The 19878-nt window shown below is 37.8% G+C and overlaps 2 protein-coding genes across 4 annotated transcripts; one reads left to right on the plus strand and one right to left on the minus strand.

Moving 5' to 3' along the window:
* Positions 1-754: 754 nt before the first annotated feature.
* LOC140010858 (biogenesis of lysosome-related organelles complex 1 subunit 2-like) lies at positions 755-2844 on the minus strand. The gene is made up of 2 exons (XM_072058401.1): positions 2588-2844; positions 755-1049 (listed from the first exon to the last, which is right to left on the minus strand). The coding sequence occupies exons 1-2, from the start codon at positions 2681-2683 to the stop codon at positions 783-785; spliced, it is 363 nt and encodes a 120-aa protein (XP_071914502.1). The 5' UTR covers positions 2684-2844; the 3' UTR covers positions 755-782.
* A 2357-nt stretch (positions 2845-5201) lies between these two features.
* On the plus strand, positions 5202-19684 carry LOC113702360 (uncharacterized). Of its 3 annotated transcripts, none has more exons than XM_072060012.1 (18): positions 5202-5494; positions 5593-5793; positions 6511-6629; positions 7247-7292; positions 7703-7775; positions 7867-7924; positions 8447-8542; positions 8736-8853; positions 8924-9190; positions 10183-10284; positions 10434-10791; positions 10889-11002; positions 11331-11959; positions 12060-12256; positions 12948-13170; positions 13511-13630; positions 15241-16014; positions 16214-19684. In XM_072060012.1, the coding sequence occupies exons 2-18, from the start codon at positions 5698-5700 to the stop codon at positions 19280-19282; spliced, it is 6459 nt and encodes a 2152-aa protein (XP_071916113.1). In that variant the 5' UTR covers positions 5202-5494; positions 5593-5697; the 3' UTR covers positions 19283-19684. The 3 variants fall into 3 exon arrangements, with proteins under 3 accessions (XP_071916113.1, XP_027079332.1, XP_027079333.1); XM_027223531.2 differs by having other exon boundaries at positions 5203-5494; positions 5600-5793; XM_027223532.2 differs by lacking the exons at positions 5202-5494; positions 5593-5793 and adding an exon at positions 6027-6273.
* The last annotated feature ends 194 nt before the right edge of the window (positions 19685-19878 follow it).

Here is a 19878-nt window from a genome sequence, read left to right on the forward strand (position 1 = left end):
AACCGACACCCACACTATTCTATATTTGGGGGAGCTGCAGAGGTCCCAAAACAATTAGGAGGGACTAAACTACTGCCAAATCAAACATGTGTCTATGTACTCGTTCTATTAATATTTAAAAAAAAATCTGAATGTTTTAGAACATAAGCAAGGGAGTTTGATTTCTTGACCTACGTCCAAGTAAAGTTTTATAATTCTCTTGATAATAAGGGGATTGTGCTTATTCCCTCACTCTTTTTTAACAAACCCAGGTGCGTGGCGACTAATAAAAAGATATTGAAATGAATTAATTTTAAATTTTTTGGGTTGTGTTTATTCCTTCAATTTTTTTTTACACACTCAAGTATGTGCAACTAATAAAAATATATGAAAATAATAATTTTTTTTGGTTGGAAAGTAGTAGTTTAAAATAGTTCAATTATTCGGGGTGTCCTTGTTCCTTGACACCATTTTTTCTTGGTTAATGGTCAATGGATATTGGATCGTGGTTTGAACTTAATCACAACTGCACCTCAGGCTTCACCTGGTGGCCAACTTGCACAGGAGAGTCAGCCATTCCTTCGCTTTCTGGAAATCAATTGGGGTGCAAAGGCATGATTAGACCAATATATCATACGTCTCGAAGGCCATAATCTGGAAGTCATGCACCCGTTTATCACCAAGGCAAACACGTTTTCACTTGGGAAAGTAGGATGTTGCGCGAGCGCACACAAGCAAAAAGAAGAGAGGCAAATTAAGTAGAATCAGAATCAAATATCAGGAAGAAAAAATTGTAATTGTATTCATGGTGGTGGGGTTTGGTACACAGATTGTACTTTTGATTCTAACAAAGAAACATATTTATCGAGCATAGAAATTACAGCTTCAAACTCTGTAACTTGGCGCTCTATTAAATCAATCTGCTGAACATACTCGTCAAAGCTTCCACTTTTGGACTTCAGCTGATCCATGAAAACTCTCAATCCAGAAGCCACATCACCAAAACCTTTGTACTCTTCTGCCACTCTCAGATTCATTTTCTCCAACAGTTCCAATAGATTGTTCGTTCCCTGTGGCACAATATCATCATGAAGAGGGTGGAATGAAAAAGAGCTACTGCATAATCTAGACAACACGCACATGTACAAGCATGAGAAAGGAAAATAAGGACATCCATATATAGCTTAATGAAGCATAAAAATAAGATTTATCTACAATGCAGGGAAACGCAATTTACCAGGAAAATTCACTAACTTTACAACATTTCTCCAAGTAGAACATTTTTTGCACAAATTCCCATTACCAGCATACCATCCATCTCAAAGATTCAAAGACAAATACATATGTAACCGTTAAGATAATTGTAACTGTCTGAGATCATATGCTTCTGGGGCATTTACTCTTCTCTATCATAACAAGCTCAATTTTCAACCATAAGACTCTAAACACTAGGTGGAAGAAACTATTCCCAATACATGACGGCTGCCTGGTATTCACTGAATGCATATCTTCGGACTCTCACAATCACATTATAAGAGTATCTAGCAGCAAATCCCAAAGTGACTAACCAAATCAAGGAAGCATAAAACATTCTTTGGGATTTAGATAAAGAATGATGGCCTAGAAAGCTGAATTTCCTTGAGGTTAATCCTAATCACAGATGCTTCAGAAGATGCCCCTCTGTGTAGCAGGCTGGCATTCATCAAGTCACTCCATACTCTAAGTCAACCTCAAATCCGCTTCATAGCTAGATTTGCTAAAACATATATGTTCAAGTATAAACATGCGATGAGTACAGTCAAGTCCCTGAAAAAGCATTTTAAAAAATTCCTTAAATATCAAACAGACCTCAAACCCAAGACCACTCCCCTTTCCCATTACTCTACCCAACTCTTTTCTCAACACCCCACACACTAAGTCCAAGGACTCTAAAACTTAAAGACATGCAGCTCCCCATCTCACAGCATCACCAACACAAAATTCTTCCGCCTCACTGCTCCACCCACCATCAACAACTACCAACTCCCGCTATAACCCTTTTCATCTCAGTGCAACAGCGTTTTAATGATTCCCCATAAAACTTTCCCTCCATTCATTCCCGATACCTTACCTTTCAAAACACTCGGGCCTCCATAAACCATGCCATTATTTCTAGACAAGCTGAGCCACTTCCCCTCCATCTTGCTAAAACTATACTGCCTGTTGCTTGGCAAATCACGTATTCCAGCTAAAAAAATGCAAATAACAACATGTATTCACTATCAACCAATTAAGGCTTCTGCCTCGAGAAGATAACAAATTACAAAACAAGAATGCTAAGACCGCCTAGCAGCTGCACCTTCAAGGTACTGTTTTAGATATTATTGGGTGATGGGCCTAAATTTATTGTGGCGTATCAAATAAAATGGCCTTCATAGCTTGGAAATTTTGTTTGTGTTAAATCCTCCTAACCCTCTCCCGAAAAATTATCAGCCACGATATCACAAATTTACTATACAAATTGACTCTGAACCAAGATACATCCACAAGCTTATTAAAATTATACAGAAAGAAGTAATAAAGATCATATAATTCTTAAAAGAAATCGAGCGAGCTATCTGAACTGTACCTGAAGCTCGCCCTTGACCATAGTAGAAACATTGATGAAGAGATCGTTGAGCGATTCAGCCAGCTGGTCACTCTTGTTCTCCGCTCCAGAAGCCATGCACGGGCTTGCTGCAGATTGTTTGGGAAGGGAATGGGAGGGGAGGCAGGAGTTGGGAACCGGAGAAGCAGATGGAATTTGGGAAGGAATAGGGTGAAGAGAAAAGCCGACTTGGCCACTATTTGTCTAAGTTTAAATTGATTATAGGCATGTTAATGGGTGGGTTAGACTTGAACCCATTAAATTTATTTGTACCCAATTTTTAGACCAGGACTCGATACCCGAATGAATCTGGGTAGCGTAATTTTTTTTTCCCCCTGCAATATACAAGTACACGTTAAAATTTTAAAAAAAAAATTATATATATGGGTTTTAAATATTATAATTTTTATAATTCAATTATCATTTTCAATTAAAATTAACACTGGAATGTTGAAAGAACTACAAACTAACAATATCAAATATTGTGAACCAACTATTATATTTTTTGAAATGTTATCAACCAATTATGGGTCTAGTAGGTTTATTTTGTATAATTGAAACTCTATCTAAACCATGATTCTTTTACAGAATTTGAATATAAATACAGTTTGGATTTAAAAATACAGACTCAAACTCATTAAAAATTAATAATAATACTAATAGGTTTCATTTAGATCTAAGATTGTACCTAGTGATACGTCCAATAAATCTCAAAAGGAAATCAGCTATCCAATTAGGCAAATTATTGGTGTTGTAAACGAATTATCTACTAGGATTCTTTCAAAAGTATATCAAATCAAAATAAAAAAGAGGTATTTGCTTATTGATATGAAGAATAAGATGCCAAGCATAAATATGTTTCAATATTTTTCAAATTAGAATGAATGTGAATAATTGATTTTTATACATATTTTTTTCTCTCAAGTAGCAAGACTGTGACTTACTCTGATTTTTTTCTTTTTTTTTTTTAAGTTTAAGGTCTCTCAAACATGTGTGAATAATTTAACATATAAGTGCATTATTGGTTTTCAATATGCAAACATGCTTTTAGCTTAAAAAGGGGGAAAATATTATTTTGATTAAAATCCAAATATAAAGATGTCAAGTTTTGAGCTAATTCCACTTTAAAAAAAGAAAGGTGCTGCTTACATACTAGTTTTGATAAAAAAAAATTATACAGTATTTGATAAATAAATCAATTTTAGTTTTAGTTTAATAAGGAAGAAGAAAGCAAACCATGCCACTACGATATCACCATCCATAGAGATTAGGGAAGTTCAAGAAAATTTTCTTATATTTGCATAACCATATTGGAAGTATAAAGTAGACGCGCGTTCAAAATTTATTCTTTAGTAAACTTTTTTTAACACATTAATAGTAAATCCATGTTGCTAAACACCCTCTCATTCAATTTTCGAGTGCTTTAAGCCTATGTTTTCAGAACCGGACCGGATAGCGACTCGGCCGAGGTCAGGGGTCAGGGGTCAATGGGTTCGACCGGGGGTCGATAGGGGTCGAACCGGATGACGTCATAAATAAAAATTATTTTAAAATTAAAATGTTATATATATAATATCTAATAATATATTGATATTAATAAAGGCATATTCATATATATTTGATGTTTCAAATATATTTAACAAGAAAATACAAAGAAATTAGAACAATCAAGTAGCAATTTATATTATTTAATAAATATTAACAAGTTTAGAATTAAAATTATGAATTTAATTGAAAAATAACATCAAATTTTAGGACAATATTTATAAAGTATCAAATATTTGAGGTATATCAATAAGTTTTAACAATTTAGGGGGTCAAAACATAATATTAAAAAGTTTGAATTTTTTTTTTAAAAAAATACTGTTGAACCGGAAAAACCGGTTTTTTCCCGGTCAAACCCGGTCAAACCCGGTTTTTGACCGGCTTTGACCGGGTTTTAAATTTCCGGTTTTCTAATGTGACTCGGACCGGCTACCTGGCCGGTTCCCGGTTCAACCGGTTCGACCGGCCGGTCCGGTCCGAGTTTGAAAACAGAGCTTTAAGCATGCCCAATATGTGTGTAATTAATAAAAAGTATTAAAAGGATTAGAATCATTTTTGTTGAAAAGTAGTAATTTCAAAAAGTTCAAATTTTTTTTTATTGTAGAGTGATTGTAGGGAAGTGAATAGTTAAAATGATATAATTTTTTTTTTAAAATAAGAGTATCTTTTATAATATATTAAGTCACAATTTGTTCACACAAATCTCTCTATCCTCTTTTATATATAGTAAGATATTTTTTTTTCACTGTATTGTACCAAAATTCGGGAGAGGGGATGGGTAAATGTCTAGGATAGTTGGATAAATGGACTTAATTGGACATTGGGGTCTTAAGAAAGAAAATTAAAAAATTGTGTATTTTATACATGTTTACATTTGGGATAAAAGCATCAAAATAGGATTACTAAAGGATGGTATAGAAGAAATAGCAAAATAAGAGAAGGAGGTGGAAATTAGTTATTTTATTGAAAATATTGATAGTTTTTTTTTGCATTTGAAGAAATTAAATACCAAAAAAATCAAGAAACTGATAAATAGAAAGGAAAAAGAAAAGGAAAAGTAGTTGACGGCGCTTGCAACTCATCTCAATTGACGAATGGAATTAGCCTAACTGAGAGAACCTAAACCGGTTCAGTATTCCAATAAGAAATTGGTTTTTTATTTTTAAATTTGACCCGGTTCGCTTGGTCGACCAATCCGTACAGCAAATGGCCAGAGAGGAACGATAGTGCCACGAGATACTTTCCCGACTATGAAACCCACATGGAAGAGGAAGAAGATTCATCAAAATTACGATAAAATCTTAATTTCAGAAGCATTATGACCTTTCCGCATGTAGTGTCCAGGTTAGTTCTAAAACCCTAATTTTGTATTATTTCTAATTTAGCCTATGATCTAAATTCGTTAGAGTTTTATATGGTTATTATTTTTAATTTTTTTTGAGTTTGTAGTGCGATAGTAAACTGGAATCACGTATAAGATGAACACGTTGGGTTGGAAGATTAAAGTTGAAAGCAATTGAGAGGGCCGTTTTGTTAAGCTGAGTAAAATGAAGGCTGGGAGTGCTGCGAAGCTGATTGTTGATGCGTTGCTGCAGCGGTTTCTTCCGCTTGCCCGGCGTCGCATCGAAACTGCTCAAGCTCAAGTAAGATTTTTTGCATTTCATATAAATCCGGAATTGGAGAATTTCATTTGAGTTAAACTGTTACGGCTGGTTTATAAAGTCGACTTTTGTTCCTGTCCTTCAAATATTTTTTGGGCAGGCCATTCTAGAGATTGTATTTGAAATAATTCCGGATTTGGAATTTGAAATCATAAGTCTTTGTTGTTATTGTTATTGTTATTGTTATTGTTATTATTGTATATGTATATATGTTTGAAATAAGTGGTTAATATCATTTTAGAAGTGAGTATTGGATAATCATTGCTATGCAAGTGATATGAAGTAAAGGTTAGGTTGTTTGAGCAAGGGCTTTGGAAAGTAGCAATTTATAGGAGAGCAACTATTCAAATAAGAAAGAAAGCAGATAAAGCAAAACAAGTCTATGACTAGGGATATCTATGAAGTGGTTGTTTGCTTGAGAGCTTAAGTGAAGAATGATGCCTGGAAGAAAGGTCAGGAGAGGTATTTTCCAATTATTTGTCTATATTCAGTCTGCCACTTTTGCTTAGCTTTGTTCATCTCTGTTACTCTCATATTAGTTAGATTAGTGATTGTGGAGCTTGTAAACTTACTAGTACTCTATACATGTTTCTGAATGTAGGAGTTTTTTTTTTTCGATTTGTGGGGCGTGAAAAAGCTAGTTGTATTTTTTGGTTACATTTCTGAGTTTTATTTTTTCATTTGCCTTGGGAGTTACAGGATGGACAATACCTCCGGCCATCAGACCCAGCTTATGAGCAAGTATTGGATTCTTTGGCTATGGTTGCACGACATACACCTGTGCCTCTTTTGGAAGCCCTTTTGCGCTGGAGAGAAAGGTTATTTATAGCTTTTAATTATAGGTTTTATGGGATATAGATTGCTACTCGCTTTTTGTTTATTAATCATGAGATGCTCCTATAATGAATGCCTTATCCATTAAAAGTTGATGAACAATTTTTCTTATTATGACTATATACCTTTTGATATTTGAACGGGACATATTATATTTGTTTATTTTCTCTTGAAGGCCAAAAATTTTAAATTAGAAGACAGATAATCCACAATTATTTTCCATTAGTAGAATTAACTTCCTGATGAATAATAAAGAAAATTCAAAGAAAAGCATTGTCAAATAAAATGGAATACATGCTTAACTCCTGCACCTTAACTGGAAGATTCTTTAGTCAAATGGAGATGTTTGTGTCAGTATAACAGGTTTGCATTCTTTTTTCTGAATGAATCTATTGAACTTTGAAGAGTGAGCTCTTTGGAGTTAAGGTGTAAGTACTGGTGTTTTTTGTTTCCTTCTCCAACACAAGTTCCCTAGGAATTATTAGCTGCTGCTGGACTCGTTTAAATTTAAGATAGGCTGATGCTCTTTATTTCTGTTTGTTAGTGAAGATAATTTCAAAAATTGCATTTCTGATCTTCTACAATTTTCTATTGCTAGCAGTGAATCTCCCAAAGGAGCAAATGATGCATCAACATTTCAGAGAAAGGTTTGTCCGTGTCCAATGAGTTGATAACAGAGATGCAGGCAAAAGAATGCATGTGTCTGTTACATGCAATAATTGCTGTTTGCCCTATAATTTCCTGCATGTGGTCACAAGCATACATTGTAACGCAACTGCATAATTCTTCTAATGGCAACAATGATATTAAGCCCATTCACAAAAGATTCACATGTACATAAAGGGACAGTTTTCTTTAAACTTTAGATTTTGAATTGGTTGAATATTGCTTTTTGCTACTTTTGCTTGTTCTTGCTTTCCTAAAATTTGCAAGCCCAATTCACAGGATATATTTGAATGATGACTTTGGGCTATTAGGTGGCACATAGACCAAAAGTAAAGAAATGTTTATTTTTACAGTACAGATACCTTGCTTGACTGTGTAATTTGTGTTTCAGCTAGCTGTGGAGTGCATCTTTTGCTCAGCATGCATCCGCTTCGTGGAGTGTTGCCCACAAGAGGGACTTACAGGTTTTCACATGTTCCTGTCGTTTTTTTTTTTAAGAAAAGGGGGGGGGGGCGCTGTTCTTTTCTTCTGTTATGCTAACTTATCTTGCTGCAGAGAAGCTCTGGATTGGACTTGAAAATTTTGTTTTCGACTGGCTAATCAACGCAGACAGGTAAAAGCTAATGTAGCTGAATTTTCTATATAGTAGAACTCCATGGTCAGATTCTTGTTCCTGGTAGAGTAAATTTTCATTTTTATTTTGTTAATTAGTTTCTTAAGTCTCTAGTGTCTTAGAAGGTCTGCCTGTGTTAGTTTGGATTGGGTAAAAGGTTCTTAGCTTGTTTGATTTATTTCCTGAGACGAGTTAGAAAGTCAAATATTGTAGTTTAGAGTGGAATGCCTTCAGAATGTTTAAACTTTGTTAACCAATAGGAGCTTGTATTGTTCGCTTGTTGAATTTCATATTTCAAGCTGAACCAATTAGTGAACTGAGTGGTGTTGAATAATATTTAATAAGGATGAGATTAGTGCTGTTGTATGTGTGATTAAAAATGAAGTTTTTGGAATTGCTATCTTTGCCATACTATCATGATTTAGCATTTTTTTGGACCAGCATTTGGGAATAAATGCTCTTCACTTGTTGGCTTATGACGTGCACAGTCATTGCATGATATATAGTTACTGGTTATTGCAGGGTTGTTAGCCAGGTTGAGTATCCTTCTTTGGTGGATCTGAGGGGCCTTCTTTTGGATCTCGTTGCGCAGCTCCTTGGTGCTTTGTCTCGGATCAGGTAAACAGAATATCAATTAAACTGACTGTAAATAGAGCTGGATCCATTTGTTGTTAGTATAGTTCAAGTTAGTTTGAATGATACTCTAAATTTAACTTGGGCAGGTCTTAATAACTGGTTTCCCCCAATATCTTCAAAATGTGATCATGATATTTCCCCAAAAATTTTTAACAGTTTCTCTTTGTCTTAACAGATTTAGTTCTGTGACTGAGCGCTTTTTCATGGAACTGAATACTCGTCGGATAGATACCAGTGTTGCTCGAAGTGAAACACTTTGTATTATCAATGGGATGCGCTACCTTAAGCTTGGGGTAAGTTTGGATTTGTGTTATTGGTCAGTTTTGAATGAAATAATTTCTGTAACGATAAGATGTATGTCAGGTTAAAACGGAGGGTGGATTGAATGCATCAGCTTCCTTTGTTGCAAAGGCTAATCCTCTTAATCGTGCACCCCATAAACGAAAAAGTGAACTTCACCATGCCTTGTGCAATATGCTTTCGAACATATTAGCACCACTTGCAGATGGAGGAAAAGGTCAATGGCCTCCTTCAGGTGTGGAACCTGCTCTTACTCTTTGGTATGAAGCTGTTGCACGCATTAGGCAGCACCTCATGTATTGGATGGATAAACAGAGCAAGCATATATCTGTAAGTACATGAAAAGCATATATTTTTGCCTTCTATTTCTTTTATATTGTTTAGTTTCTGGGATCTATGTTCATTTTGTAATTTGAAGTGAAATATCTTCTAAAAAGCTTTGACATGTGCGGATGAAGGGAAAGGGGAGAGGGGAGAGTGTGGGGAAAGAAGAACGAGAGGGAGGGAGGGAGGACTTTATGAAGTTTTTAAGGCCTGCTGGAAAAACTTGAATTACGATATTAAACTCGATGTTACTGAAGTATTTTAGTGATGGGACAAGGTTATACAGATAAGATTAATTGTATATAACTGAATTCTTTTTCTTGTTTGTGCTACTCTTCAGTTTTTTGCTGAATGTCAGGAAAACCAACAAACATGCTGCACTTTATTGGAGATCTTATGCCTGATTATTTTAGTGCCATGCATTATTCCTGTTCACTAATATAAGATGTTGACTAAGTGGTTTCTTTGGCTTTAAGTTCTTGTGAATGCATCTCTTATAATTTATATTGTTGTAGATGGACAATTTTTCTTCTTTAATGCTTTATGTCTCTGGTAGAGGTGTTTCTCCAAGAAAACCTGTTGGTGTATGTGCACGTCAAGAAAAAGATAGAAGACAGGGAAATTTGGTTGTCCATAGTGTCGACTAACTAAACCATCCCTTTTTTTTTTTCTGATAGTTCTCCTATTAGGTAGAATTTTTGGTATCATGGAATCTTATTAGTTTGAAGGATTTTGGTTGTAATTTTGCCTTTGATAACTCATACCAAAGAGAAATTCAATAACTAATTTGGTAGCACATAATGCTGATTCTTGGTTGTAGTATGTCCTTCTAAGCAAATTTGATTGGTTATTATTGTTGATAGTATGAAGGACTTTTTGGTTGGCTGTTCCTTAAGAAATAACAAATTGACACTCAATTTTCTTTTAGTCCTAGTTCTACAAATGCTTTTCTTTGGTTCATTTCCTTTTCTGAACCTAGAAAGTTTTTCTATGTTCAGGTTGGTTACCCTTTGGTGACACTTCTTCTTTGTCTCGGCGATCCTAATGTTTTCCTCAACAACTTTGGTACCCACATGGAACAACTATACAAACATCTTAAGGTGAGCTATGCTTCATCTAATCTTGACCAGGGCTGTTTTTCCCTTTCTTTTCTTCCATCAGTTGATCATTGCCCTGTCAAGGCCTGAAGAGATATTGTTTTGGCATGCTTTTGGTGGTCCACAAAAATATAATTGGATATTTTATGCAGGATAAGAACCATCGCTTCATGGCCCTAGATTGTCTGCATCGAGTTTTGAGGTTTTACTTGAGTGTTCATGGAGATTCTCAACCTCCAAATCGTGTGTGGGATTATCTGGACAGTGTAACTTCACAGCTTTTGACTAGTATCAGGAAAGGAATGCTTACACAGGATATCCAACATGATAAACTTGTAGAATTTTGTGTCACCATTGCGGAGCATAACCTTGATTTTGCTATGAACCATATGATATTGGAATTACTGAAGCAAGATAATTTAAGTGAAGCAAAGGTTATTGGACTTCGTGCTTTGCTTGCCATTGTCATGTCCCCTACAAGCCAGCATGTTGGTTTGGAAATTCTTCATGGTAAAATGATGAGTTACACATCAAGTACTCTGTATCTATTATCTTTTTATTGTTGTTGAAACGTGTAGATTATTATGAAATTGTTTCACTTTGACAGTTCAGGGCGTTGGGCATTATGTTCCAAAAGTGAAGGCTGCAATTGAATCTATTCTGAGATCCTGCCATAGAGCATATAGTCAAGCCCTTTTAACTTGTTCAAGGACTGCAATCGGTATTGGTTACCTACCAAAATTTAGTATTATTTTGTTTACTTTGGTCTGTCTATGTTCTTCTATCTTATAGACCAGATCGTATTTCCTTTCTCCTTGTATTTTATCTTTTATATAGTTATTCATCTGTTGAGTCTTCTTTTTTTACTACTTAAGCTATTCCCTTAATGTTGCTTGTATTGCATGCATCTTCTCATAGAATAACTCTTTAGGAATATGGTTGTCAGTCTTCAAACTTCTAGAATTTCTTCTTCTGCTTCTTCTTCTTTGTTAATTTCTTCACTGTGTTGACAAATTGGCCTTTAAGATATTGATGGTCTACCTCCACAGATTCTGTAACTAAGGAGAAATCTCAGGGATATCTATTCCGATCAGTTCTTAAGTGCATACCATATCTGATTGAAGAAGTAGGCCGAAGTGATAAAATTACTGAAATAATTCCTCAACATGGCATCAGTATTGATCCTGGAGTTCGAGAAGAAGCTGTACAAGTACTCAATCGCATTGTGAGGTATCTTCCCCATCGCCGTTTTGCAGTAATGAGAGGGATGGCAAATTTTATTTTGCGTCTCCCGGATGAGTTCCCTCTTCTTATTCAAACATCACTAGGGCGCCTTCTGGAACTCATGCGGTTCTGGAGAGCTTGTCTGGCTGATGATAAGTTTGAATCTGATACCATGGATGTCAAACGTCTCCAGAGAAATGAAGGACTCAAAAAGTCTTCTTTCCATCAACCTCAAGATGCAATTGAATTTCGTGCTTCAGAGATAGATGCAGTTGGTCTTATATTCTTAAGTTCTGTTGATAGCCAGATCAGGCACACGGCATTGGAGTTGCTTCGTTGTGTTAGAGCTTTACGAAATGATATACGAGAGCTTTCAGTAGTTGAGCGATCAGATCATTTGTTGAGAAAGGATGCTGAGCCAATATTTTTAATTGATGTTTTAGAAGAAAATGGGGTGAATGCCTTTTCTTACTTAGATGACATTTAAGTATTCTTGTATGCTTTATTTCTTTTAATTTATTACATTAAAGAATCACACAACATGTCTTTTGTAGGATGATATTGTGCAGAGCTGTTACTGGGATTCTGGACGGCCTTTTGATTTGAGACGAGAATCTGATGCTGTACCTCCTGATGTCACTCTCCAGTCCATACTATTTGAGAGCCCTGACAAGAACAGATGGGCTCATTGCCTGAGCGAGCTTGTGAAGTATGCTGCTGAGCTTTGTCCAAGTTCTGTTCAGGAAGCTAAGTAAGTATACTGCTATATTGTTCACCATCTTTATTCTGGAAATGTATGCAATCCGTATTTATCGCTTATGGCCCATTGGTTTCGTTTAGGTTAATTTGTCCCTGAAGCGATATTTTCTCAAGGACCTTACTGATTTGCATATTGGTTATATTGTTGGACCTTTTAACCCTATATGCACATCTCTCTCTCTTCTTCAAGGTTTCTGTGCTATTGGATTATAGGTTTTGTAACTGGACATCCTGATTTGTCTTAACCTCTTCTTATATGGATGGCTGATGATCCTAGATGCGTGATGCCTGACTCCAGTTTTAGCTTTTAAAAAATCGTTCAGTAAGTTTGAGATTAGCTTTTCTGTTACAAATTCACATACCAATCATGTCTGGCATGGACAGAGAACTTGTCAGAAAATCAAGCCAAGTTTGGATAATTTGATTTTCCACTTTGCTCAGATCATTTTCAGCCCCATCATTATTACTGTACCTGCTGGTTTTGCAATGAAGCAACCATGCTGGTGGACCAAGGGTTGCCTTTTCTTGACATCTAGAATTCTTGAGATAAATGTGTACTTTGGTCTCGTTGATGATGGAATTTGTAAAGATTTGGATTACTGGTTTTGTATTTTGCTTTCGTATACAAGTGACTTTGAAAAACAAATTTGCAAATTTGATATTGATTTAATGTTTATCTGTAGGTTAGAAGTCATTCAGCGCCTTGCTCTCGTTACGCCTGCTGAATTGGGTGGAAAAGCCCATCCATCTCAGGATACAGATAACAAACTAGATCAGTGGCTGATGTATGCAATGTTTGCGTGCTCATGTCCGCCGGATAGCAGGGAAGGTGGCGGTTCAGCAGCAACAAAAGAATTATTTCACCTCATTTTTCCTTCCTTGAAGGCTGGTTCGGAAGCACATGTAGTGAGTAGTAGCTACTTGTATTCTTTCAGATTTCATAGGATTTTGTCTAATCTGGAGTCTACAACAAAAGCACCTGCAAATTACTGTATAAATGGACCCACAAGTACACAAGGTCTGAGACTCAATTGTTTAATCATTTGTGAGTCACTGGCATTCTTATGGTGCCTACAAAACAATTACCAACAAAAATATAGATTCTATAGAATGGTTCAGATCATGAATTTGGATAAGAAGTAGACTTCGAAGCTTCTTCCAACCTGCAGAAGTTTTAAAAAGAAATTTCTTTGGTTGTTTATGCTTTGCTAATATGTCAATCGGTTCATTGTCTCTTTTGTTGCAGCATGCAGCTACCATGGCTCTTGGCCACTCACATCTGGAAATATGTGAAGTCATGTTTAGTGAACTTGCATCTTTCATCGATGAAGTTTCTCTTGAAACTGAAGGAAAACCAAAGTGGAAGGTACTAAGATGGCACTTAGGGTACAATGTCTTCTTTTTCTCTGTCCTTCCTAATTTTTTGCAACTTGACTGCACCAGCAAGTTTGTTTTGGTTTTTTTTGGGGTTTTTTTTGTTTGGGGGGGGGGGGGGGGGAGGAGGGAGGGAGTTATGCATAAAACCACAGATCAATGCTCTTAGACACTCTATGGTTAACTTGCATTTGCCATTCCTTCAGTGTTGGTCCATGTGTCACGTAAATTTCTTTGATGTTAGTGTGACTGGGTTCACAACTATGAAGCAGTTGGCTGATGCTTGTGGATAGCTACCCAAAGACCTGTGCAAAGTTACAGTTTGTTGTTCTCTTTTTTGCCACTGGTTTAACTTTTCAATCAGGTTATTGACTTTCCTTGTCAAAAGGAATTTAATGACAAGAATGATCCCTTGTAACCCATTTTACACGTTGGTAAAATGCTCATATTACTCGAACTTTTGCAGTAACAAAGCATGTTGAAGAAGTAAGATGGTGCTAAGTCTTTAATAAAAAATTAAGGGTATGGAAAGCTTAAGAAAGATTGATTCTAATTTTTAAATAAATAAGCCAATGGAGATTCACAGGATTTTGGAAATTCTTCTGAATACAGAAGCTTTAGTCAGAAGTGCCCCTGATATAGGGAAAGGTGCCATCTTTGTCTGTACCTAGCTTCTTTCAGGAACTTTTTTGTGAACGTAATTTGATCTGATGGTTTGTCATTGTTTGATGTTTTTCATTCATATCTCCTCTTTTCTCCCTTTCCTTTTTGGTGAGCATGGTTTTCTTTGCCCTGTTTGTTGTTTGACCTTAAAGCCTAGAAATACTGAAGCAATTTAAGTTGTATTCTGTTTGGCTATAGCAACTTAAGTAGATTGAAAAAGCAACTGACGGAAGCTGATCTTGATATTGTACAGAATGCTATTAAATTGTCAGGATGCTGATGCAACTCTATTCAAGATGGTTTAGCTGTTTGAAGTTTAATGTGACATGTAAATGGTGGGCAGGGCCAAAGAAGAGTTGCGTGCATAGAAAATGGACTTGGGAGGGCATGTCATTTACCTTAATATCTTGGCACTTGTAAATGAACTAATTCAGAATTATAAGTGCTCAGTCTGCAGGCAAGGAGTGGCAAGCAAATAAAAGGCAGTTCATTTGGTTATTGCTCCTTATCTTAGTATCCGTCTTTGATTTAGCTTTTTCTTTGCCAAATAAATAAATAACTAAAACTCTACCCTGATAAGTGAGTGTTAAATAGTGGTGGTTTATTAAATGGTTTTCGCCCCATGATTGTATTTCCTTACCCCAACAGTATTAGTTTTCTCAAGTCGACTTAACTCTATTGTTAGAAAGGAAAGCACCAAAAGCCAAGCTATCTAGTTAGCACAAAATAGTAACTGTGAGAAGTGCAAATATTTGATCCAGTCAGGAACAAATCAATGGCTTAACTGCAAATGTCACCTAATTTTCTGTTCTAATTACTAGTTATCTTGTCGGTGGATCTATAGATGTAGTATTCCTGTTTATTTTTCTACATTAATATACAAGTACAGAATTCCCATCGGATGTGTTCATACTTATTTTTTCTCCTCTGTTGTTACAGAGTCAAAAGTCTCGTCGTGAGGAACTTCGCATCCACATTGCCAATATTTACCGTTCACTTTCTGAGAATATCTGGCCTGGCATGCTAAGCCGGAAACCAGTTTTTCGCCTTCATTACTTGAAGTTCATTGAAGAAACTACCAAACATATATTAACAGCTCCTTCTGAAAGTTTTCAAGATATGCAGCCCCTGCGTTTTGCACTTGCTTCTGTTCTAAGATCGCTGGCTCCTGAATTTGTTGAGTCAAAATCAGAGAAATTTGATATTAGAACTAGAAAGCGGCTGTTTGATCTGCTGATGTCCTGGAGTGACGAGACAGGTAGCACATGGAGTCAAGAAGGAGTAAATGATTACCGTCGTGAAGTTGAACGATACAAGTCTTCTCAGCATAGCCGTTCAAAAGATTCCATAGATAAACTTTCGTTTGATAAGGAATTAGGTGAGCAGGTTGAGGCAATCCAGTGGGCCTCGATGAATGCCATGGCTTCACTCTTGTACGGGCCTTGTTTTGATGATAATGCAAGAAAGATGAGTGGACGGGTTATATCTTGGATTAACAGCTTGTTCATTGAGCCAGCACCAAGGGCCCCATTTGGTTATTCACCAGCAGATCCAAGAACACCATCTTACTCAAAATACACAGGAGAGGGTGGCCGAGGCGCAACTGGTCGTGATAAGCATAGAGGTGGCCACCTTCGAGTTTCCCTTGCAAAGCTGGCTCTGAAGAATCTTCTTCTTACAAACATGGACCTCTTTCCTGCTTGCATTGATCAGGTAAGTATCATGTCATCCTGCTGTCTGCTACTGTTTCAAATAACTGCTTCATGGTTGAATTATCATTTGCTACTCTGTAAATAGCTGGCTTTAAGCAAAGAGTTAAATTTGTCTATCACAGTTTGTCAGAGTGTTTGTTGTCATGGATGGTGCCCTAAATATTGAACTCAAACAAGTTCACTTCATATGTCTTTTGCAGTGCTATTATTCTGACGCTGCCGTAGCTGATGGCTACTTCAGTGTGCTGGCTGAGGTCTACATGCGTCAAGAGATACCTAAATGTGAAATACAGAGGCTTTTAAGCCTGATCCTCTATAAGGTGGTTGATCCATCTCGACAAATCCGTGATGATGCCCTTCAAATGCTTGAGACACTTTCTGTACGTGAGTGGGCTGAGGACGGCACTGAAGGCTCAGGAAGCTATAGAGCTGCTGTTGTTGGCAACCTCCCGGACTCGTATCAACAATTCCAGTACAAACTCTCATGTAAACTTGCAAAAGATCATCCTGAACTGAGTCAGCTACTTTGTGAAGAAATAATGCAGAGGCAACTTGATGCAGTTGATATAATTGCACAGCATCAAGTACTTACCTGCATGGCTCCGTGGATTGAAAATCTCAATTTTTGGAAACTCAAGGATTCGGGTTGGAGTGAAAGACTGTTGAAAAGTCTTTACTATGTGACATGGCGACATGGTGATCAGTTCCCTGATGAAATTGAAAAGCTTTGGAGCACAATAGCAAGCAAGCCTCGGAATATTAGTCCAGTTTTAGATTTCTTGATTACAAAGGGGATTGAAGATTGTGATTCAAACGCCTCACCAGAAATTAGTGGGGCATTTGCTACGTACTTTTCAGTTGCAAAAAGAGTTAGCTTATATTTAGCTCGAATATGCCCACAGAGAACAATTGATCACTTGGTTTACCAATTGTCTCAGCGGATGCTCGAGGACAGCGTAGAATCCATGAGACCTAGTGCTAGTAAGGCTGACGCCAATGGGAATTTTGTGTTGGAATTCTCTCAGGGGCCTGCTGCTACTCAGATTGCTTCTGTTGTAGACAGCCAGCCTCACATGTCACCTTTGTTGGTTCGGGGATCCCTTGATGGTCCACTAAGGAACACGAGCGGAAGCTTGAGCTGGAGAACAGCGGCTGTTGGAGGCCGAAGTGCCTCTGGCCCACTAAGTTCTATGCCGCCTGAGTTGAATATTGTTCCTGTTTCTGCTGGTCGGTCTGGCCAACTTCTTCCTTCACTTGTGAACATGTCAGGGCCATTGATGGGAGTCCGCAGTTCAACAGGGAGCTTGCGGAGTCGCCATGTCTCTCGAGACAGTGGAGACTACCTCATTGACACGCCAAACTCTGGGGAAGATGGTTTGCACTCCAGCACTGCGATGCATGGTGTAAATGCAAAGGAACTTCAATCTGCCTTGCAAGGACATCAGCAACATTCATTGACTCATGCTGACATTGCACTGATTTTGCTTGCTGAAATCGCTTATGAGAATGATGAGGATTTCAGAGAGCACTTGCCTTTGCTCTTTCATGTCACATTTGTCTCGATGGATAGTTCAGAGGATATTGTGTTGGAGCATTGCCAGCACTTGCTTGTTAATCTGCTCTATTCGCTTGCAGGCCGCCACTTGGAGTTGTACGAGGTAGAAAATAATGACGGAGAAAACAAGCAGCAGGTTGTGAGCTTGATTAAATATGTACAGTCAAAACGTGGTAGTATGATGTGGGAGAATGAGGACCCCACAGTTGTAAGGACTGAGCTCCCTAGTGCAGCACTCTTGTCTGCCCTTGTGCAGAGCATGGTGGATGCTATCTTCTTTCAAGGAGATCTTCGGGAAACTTGGGGAGCAGAGGCTCTTAAATGGGCTATGGAGTGCACATCGAGACATCTTGCCTGTCGCTCACACCAGATTTATCGTGCACTACGTCCTCGTGTCACTAATGATGCATGTGTCTCTTTGCTTCGCTGCCTCCATAGATGCTTGGCAAATCCAGCACCAGCAGTATTAGGATTCATTATGGAAATCCTGTTGACATTGCAGGTGATGGTTGAGAATATGGAGCCGGAAAAGGTAATTCTCTACCCCCAGCTTTTCTGGGGTTGTGTAGCTATGATGCACACAGATTTTGTCCATGTTTATTGCCAAGTGCTTGAGCTCTTCTCAAGAGTCATTGATCGTTTATCCTTCCGCGATAGAACGACTGAAAATGTGCTTCTGTCTAGCATGCCTCGAGATGAGCTGGATACAAGCGCATCATATGGTACTGACTTTCAGCGTTTGGAATCAAAGAGTGCCCAAGAACCCTTCTCTAATGGCAAGGTACCAGCATTTGAAGGAGTCCAGCCTCTTGTTCTTAAAGGGCTTATGTCAACTGTTAGTCATGGTGTTTCTATAGAGGTTTTGTCACGGATCACTGTGCACTCCTGTGATTCAATATTCGGGGATGCGGAAACACGGCTTTTGATGCACATCACTGGCTTACTTCCCTGGCTTTGCTTACAGCTCAGTCAGGATGCAGTTGTTGGGATTGCTTCTCCACTCCAACAGCAGTACCAAAAGGCTTGTTCTGTTGCGACCAATATTGCTATCTGGTGCAGAGCTAAATCATTGGATGAGCTAGCCACTGTTTTTATGTTTTACTCGCGTGGTGAGATCAAGAGCATAGACAACCTTCTTGGTTGTGTTTCACCCCTCCTGTGCAATGAGTGGTTCCCAAAACATTCAGCTTTAGCTTTTGGGCACCTTCTAAGACTCCTGGAAAAAGGGCCCGTTGAATACCAGCGTGTCATACTTCTTATGCTGAAGGCCTTGCTTCAGCATACTCCAATGGATGCAGCTCAGAGTCCCCATATGTATGCAATTGTGTCTCAACTGGTCGAGAGTACTTTGTGCTGGGAGGCACTTAGTGTATTGGAAGCCCTCTTGCAAAGTTGTAGCTCTTTGCCAGGTTCTCATCCTCACGATCCAATATCATTTGAAAATGGACTTGGTGTGGCAGATGAAAAGATTCTGGCACCGCAGACCTCATTTAAGGCTCGAAGTGGGCCATTACAATTGGCAATGGGATTAGGGCTTGGGGCTGGTTCCACACCCCCCATGCAAAATGCAACTGAATCTGGTTTGCCACCTAGGGAGCTGGCATTGCAGAACACCCGTTTAATGCTTGGTCGGGTGCTTGATGGTTGTGCACTTGGGAGGAGGAGAGATTATAGAAGGCTGGTCCCTTTTGTGACCAGCACCGGGAATCTGTAAGATCATAGCATGTATATTATCCCTTGCATCTCTGTTTTAGGAAGATGGAATGCTGAAAATTGAGATAGCTGTTTCTGTACATAGATGGCCTCTGATATTAGTTGATTATTGTGGTAGTATTTTGTTCGAATATTTAGGATACACCTAGCTGCCGTACTGCCACCGACCAATAGTTTGTAGTACTCTTATTTCACATGAAGTTAGGCGTGCTAATAATTATTGATTACCCAAAAAATTCAGTTCTTGTGAGATGTGGGGCGAGTATGATTAAATATCTCGCGAGTTAGGTTGATTGAATACTCATTGTCGTCTCGGACGGTTGTCTTTTGTATTTTTCAAATGTAGTCATCCGACTTTGAAAGGTTGAATTGTATCAAATCTTTGTTTTCTTCTTCGAATCAACTCCTGGAATCAAAAGAGAAATCTCATTGATGACTTGTGAAGCAGGCTTCAGAGATCATTAAAAATGTTTGTAACATGCCCTGGAAATAGCCTGTAGCCTACTTGCAGCAAATCCAAATTCTTTCTTTGTACGGGTGAACTCGAATTTTCTCTTCTCTTCATATAAACTGGATTTTCTGGTAGGAGGAAGCACA

This window comes from Coffea arabica, chromosome 7e, assembly GCF_036785885.1.
Source record: "Coffea arabica cultivar ET-39 chromosome 7e, Coffea Arabica ET-39 HiFi, whole genome shotgun sequence".
Taxonomy (NCBI): Eukaryota; Viridiplantae; Streptophyta; class Magnoliopsida; order Gentianales; family Rubiaceae; genus Coffea; species Coffea arabica.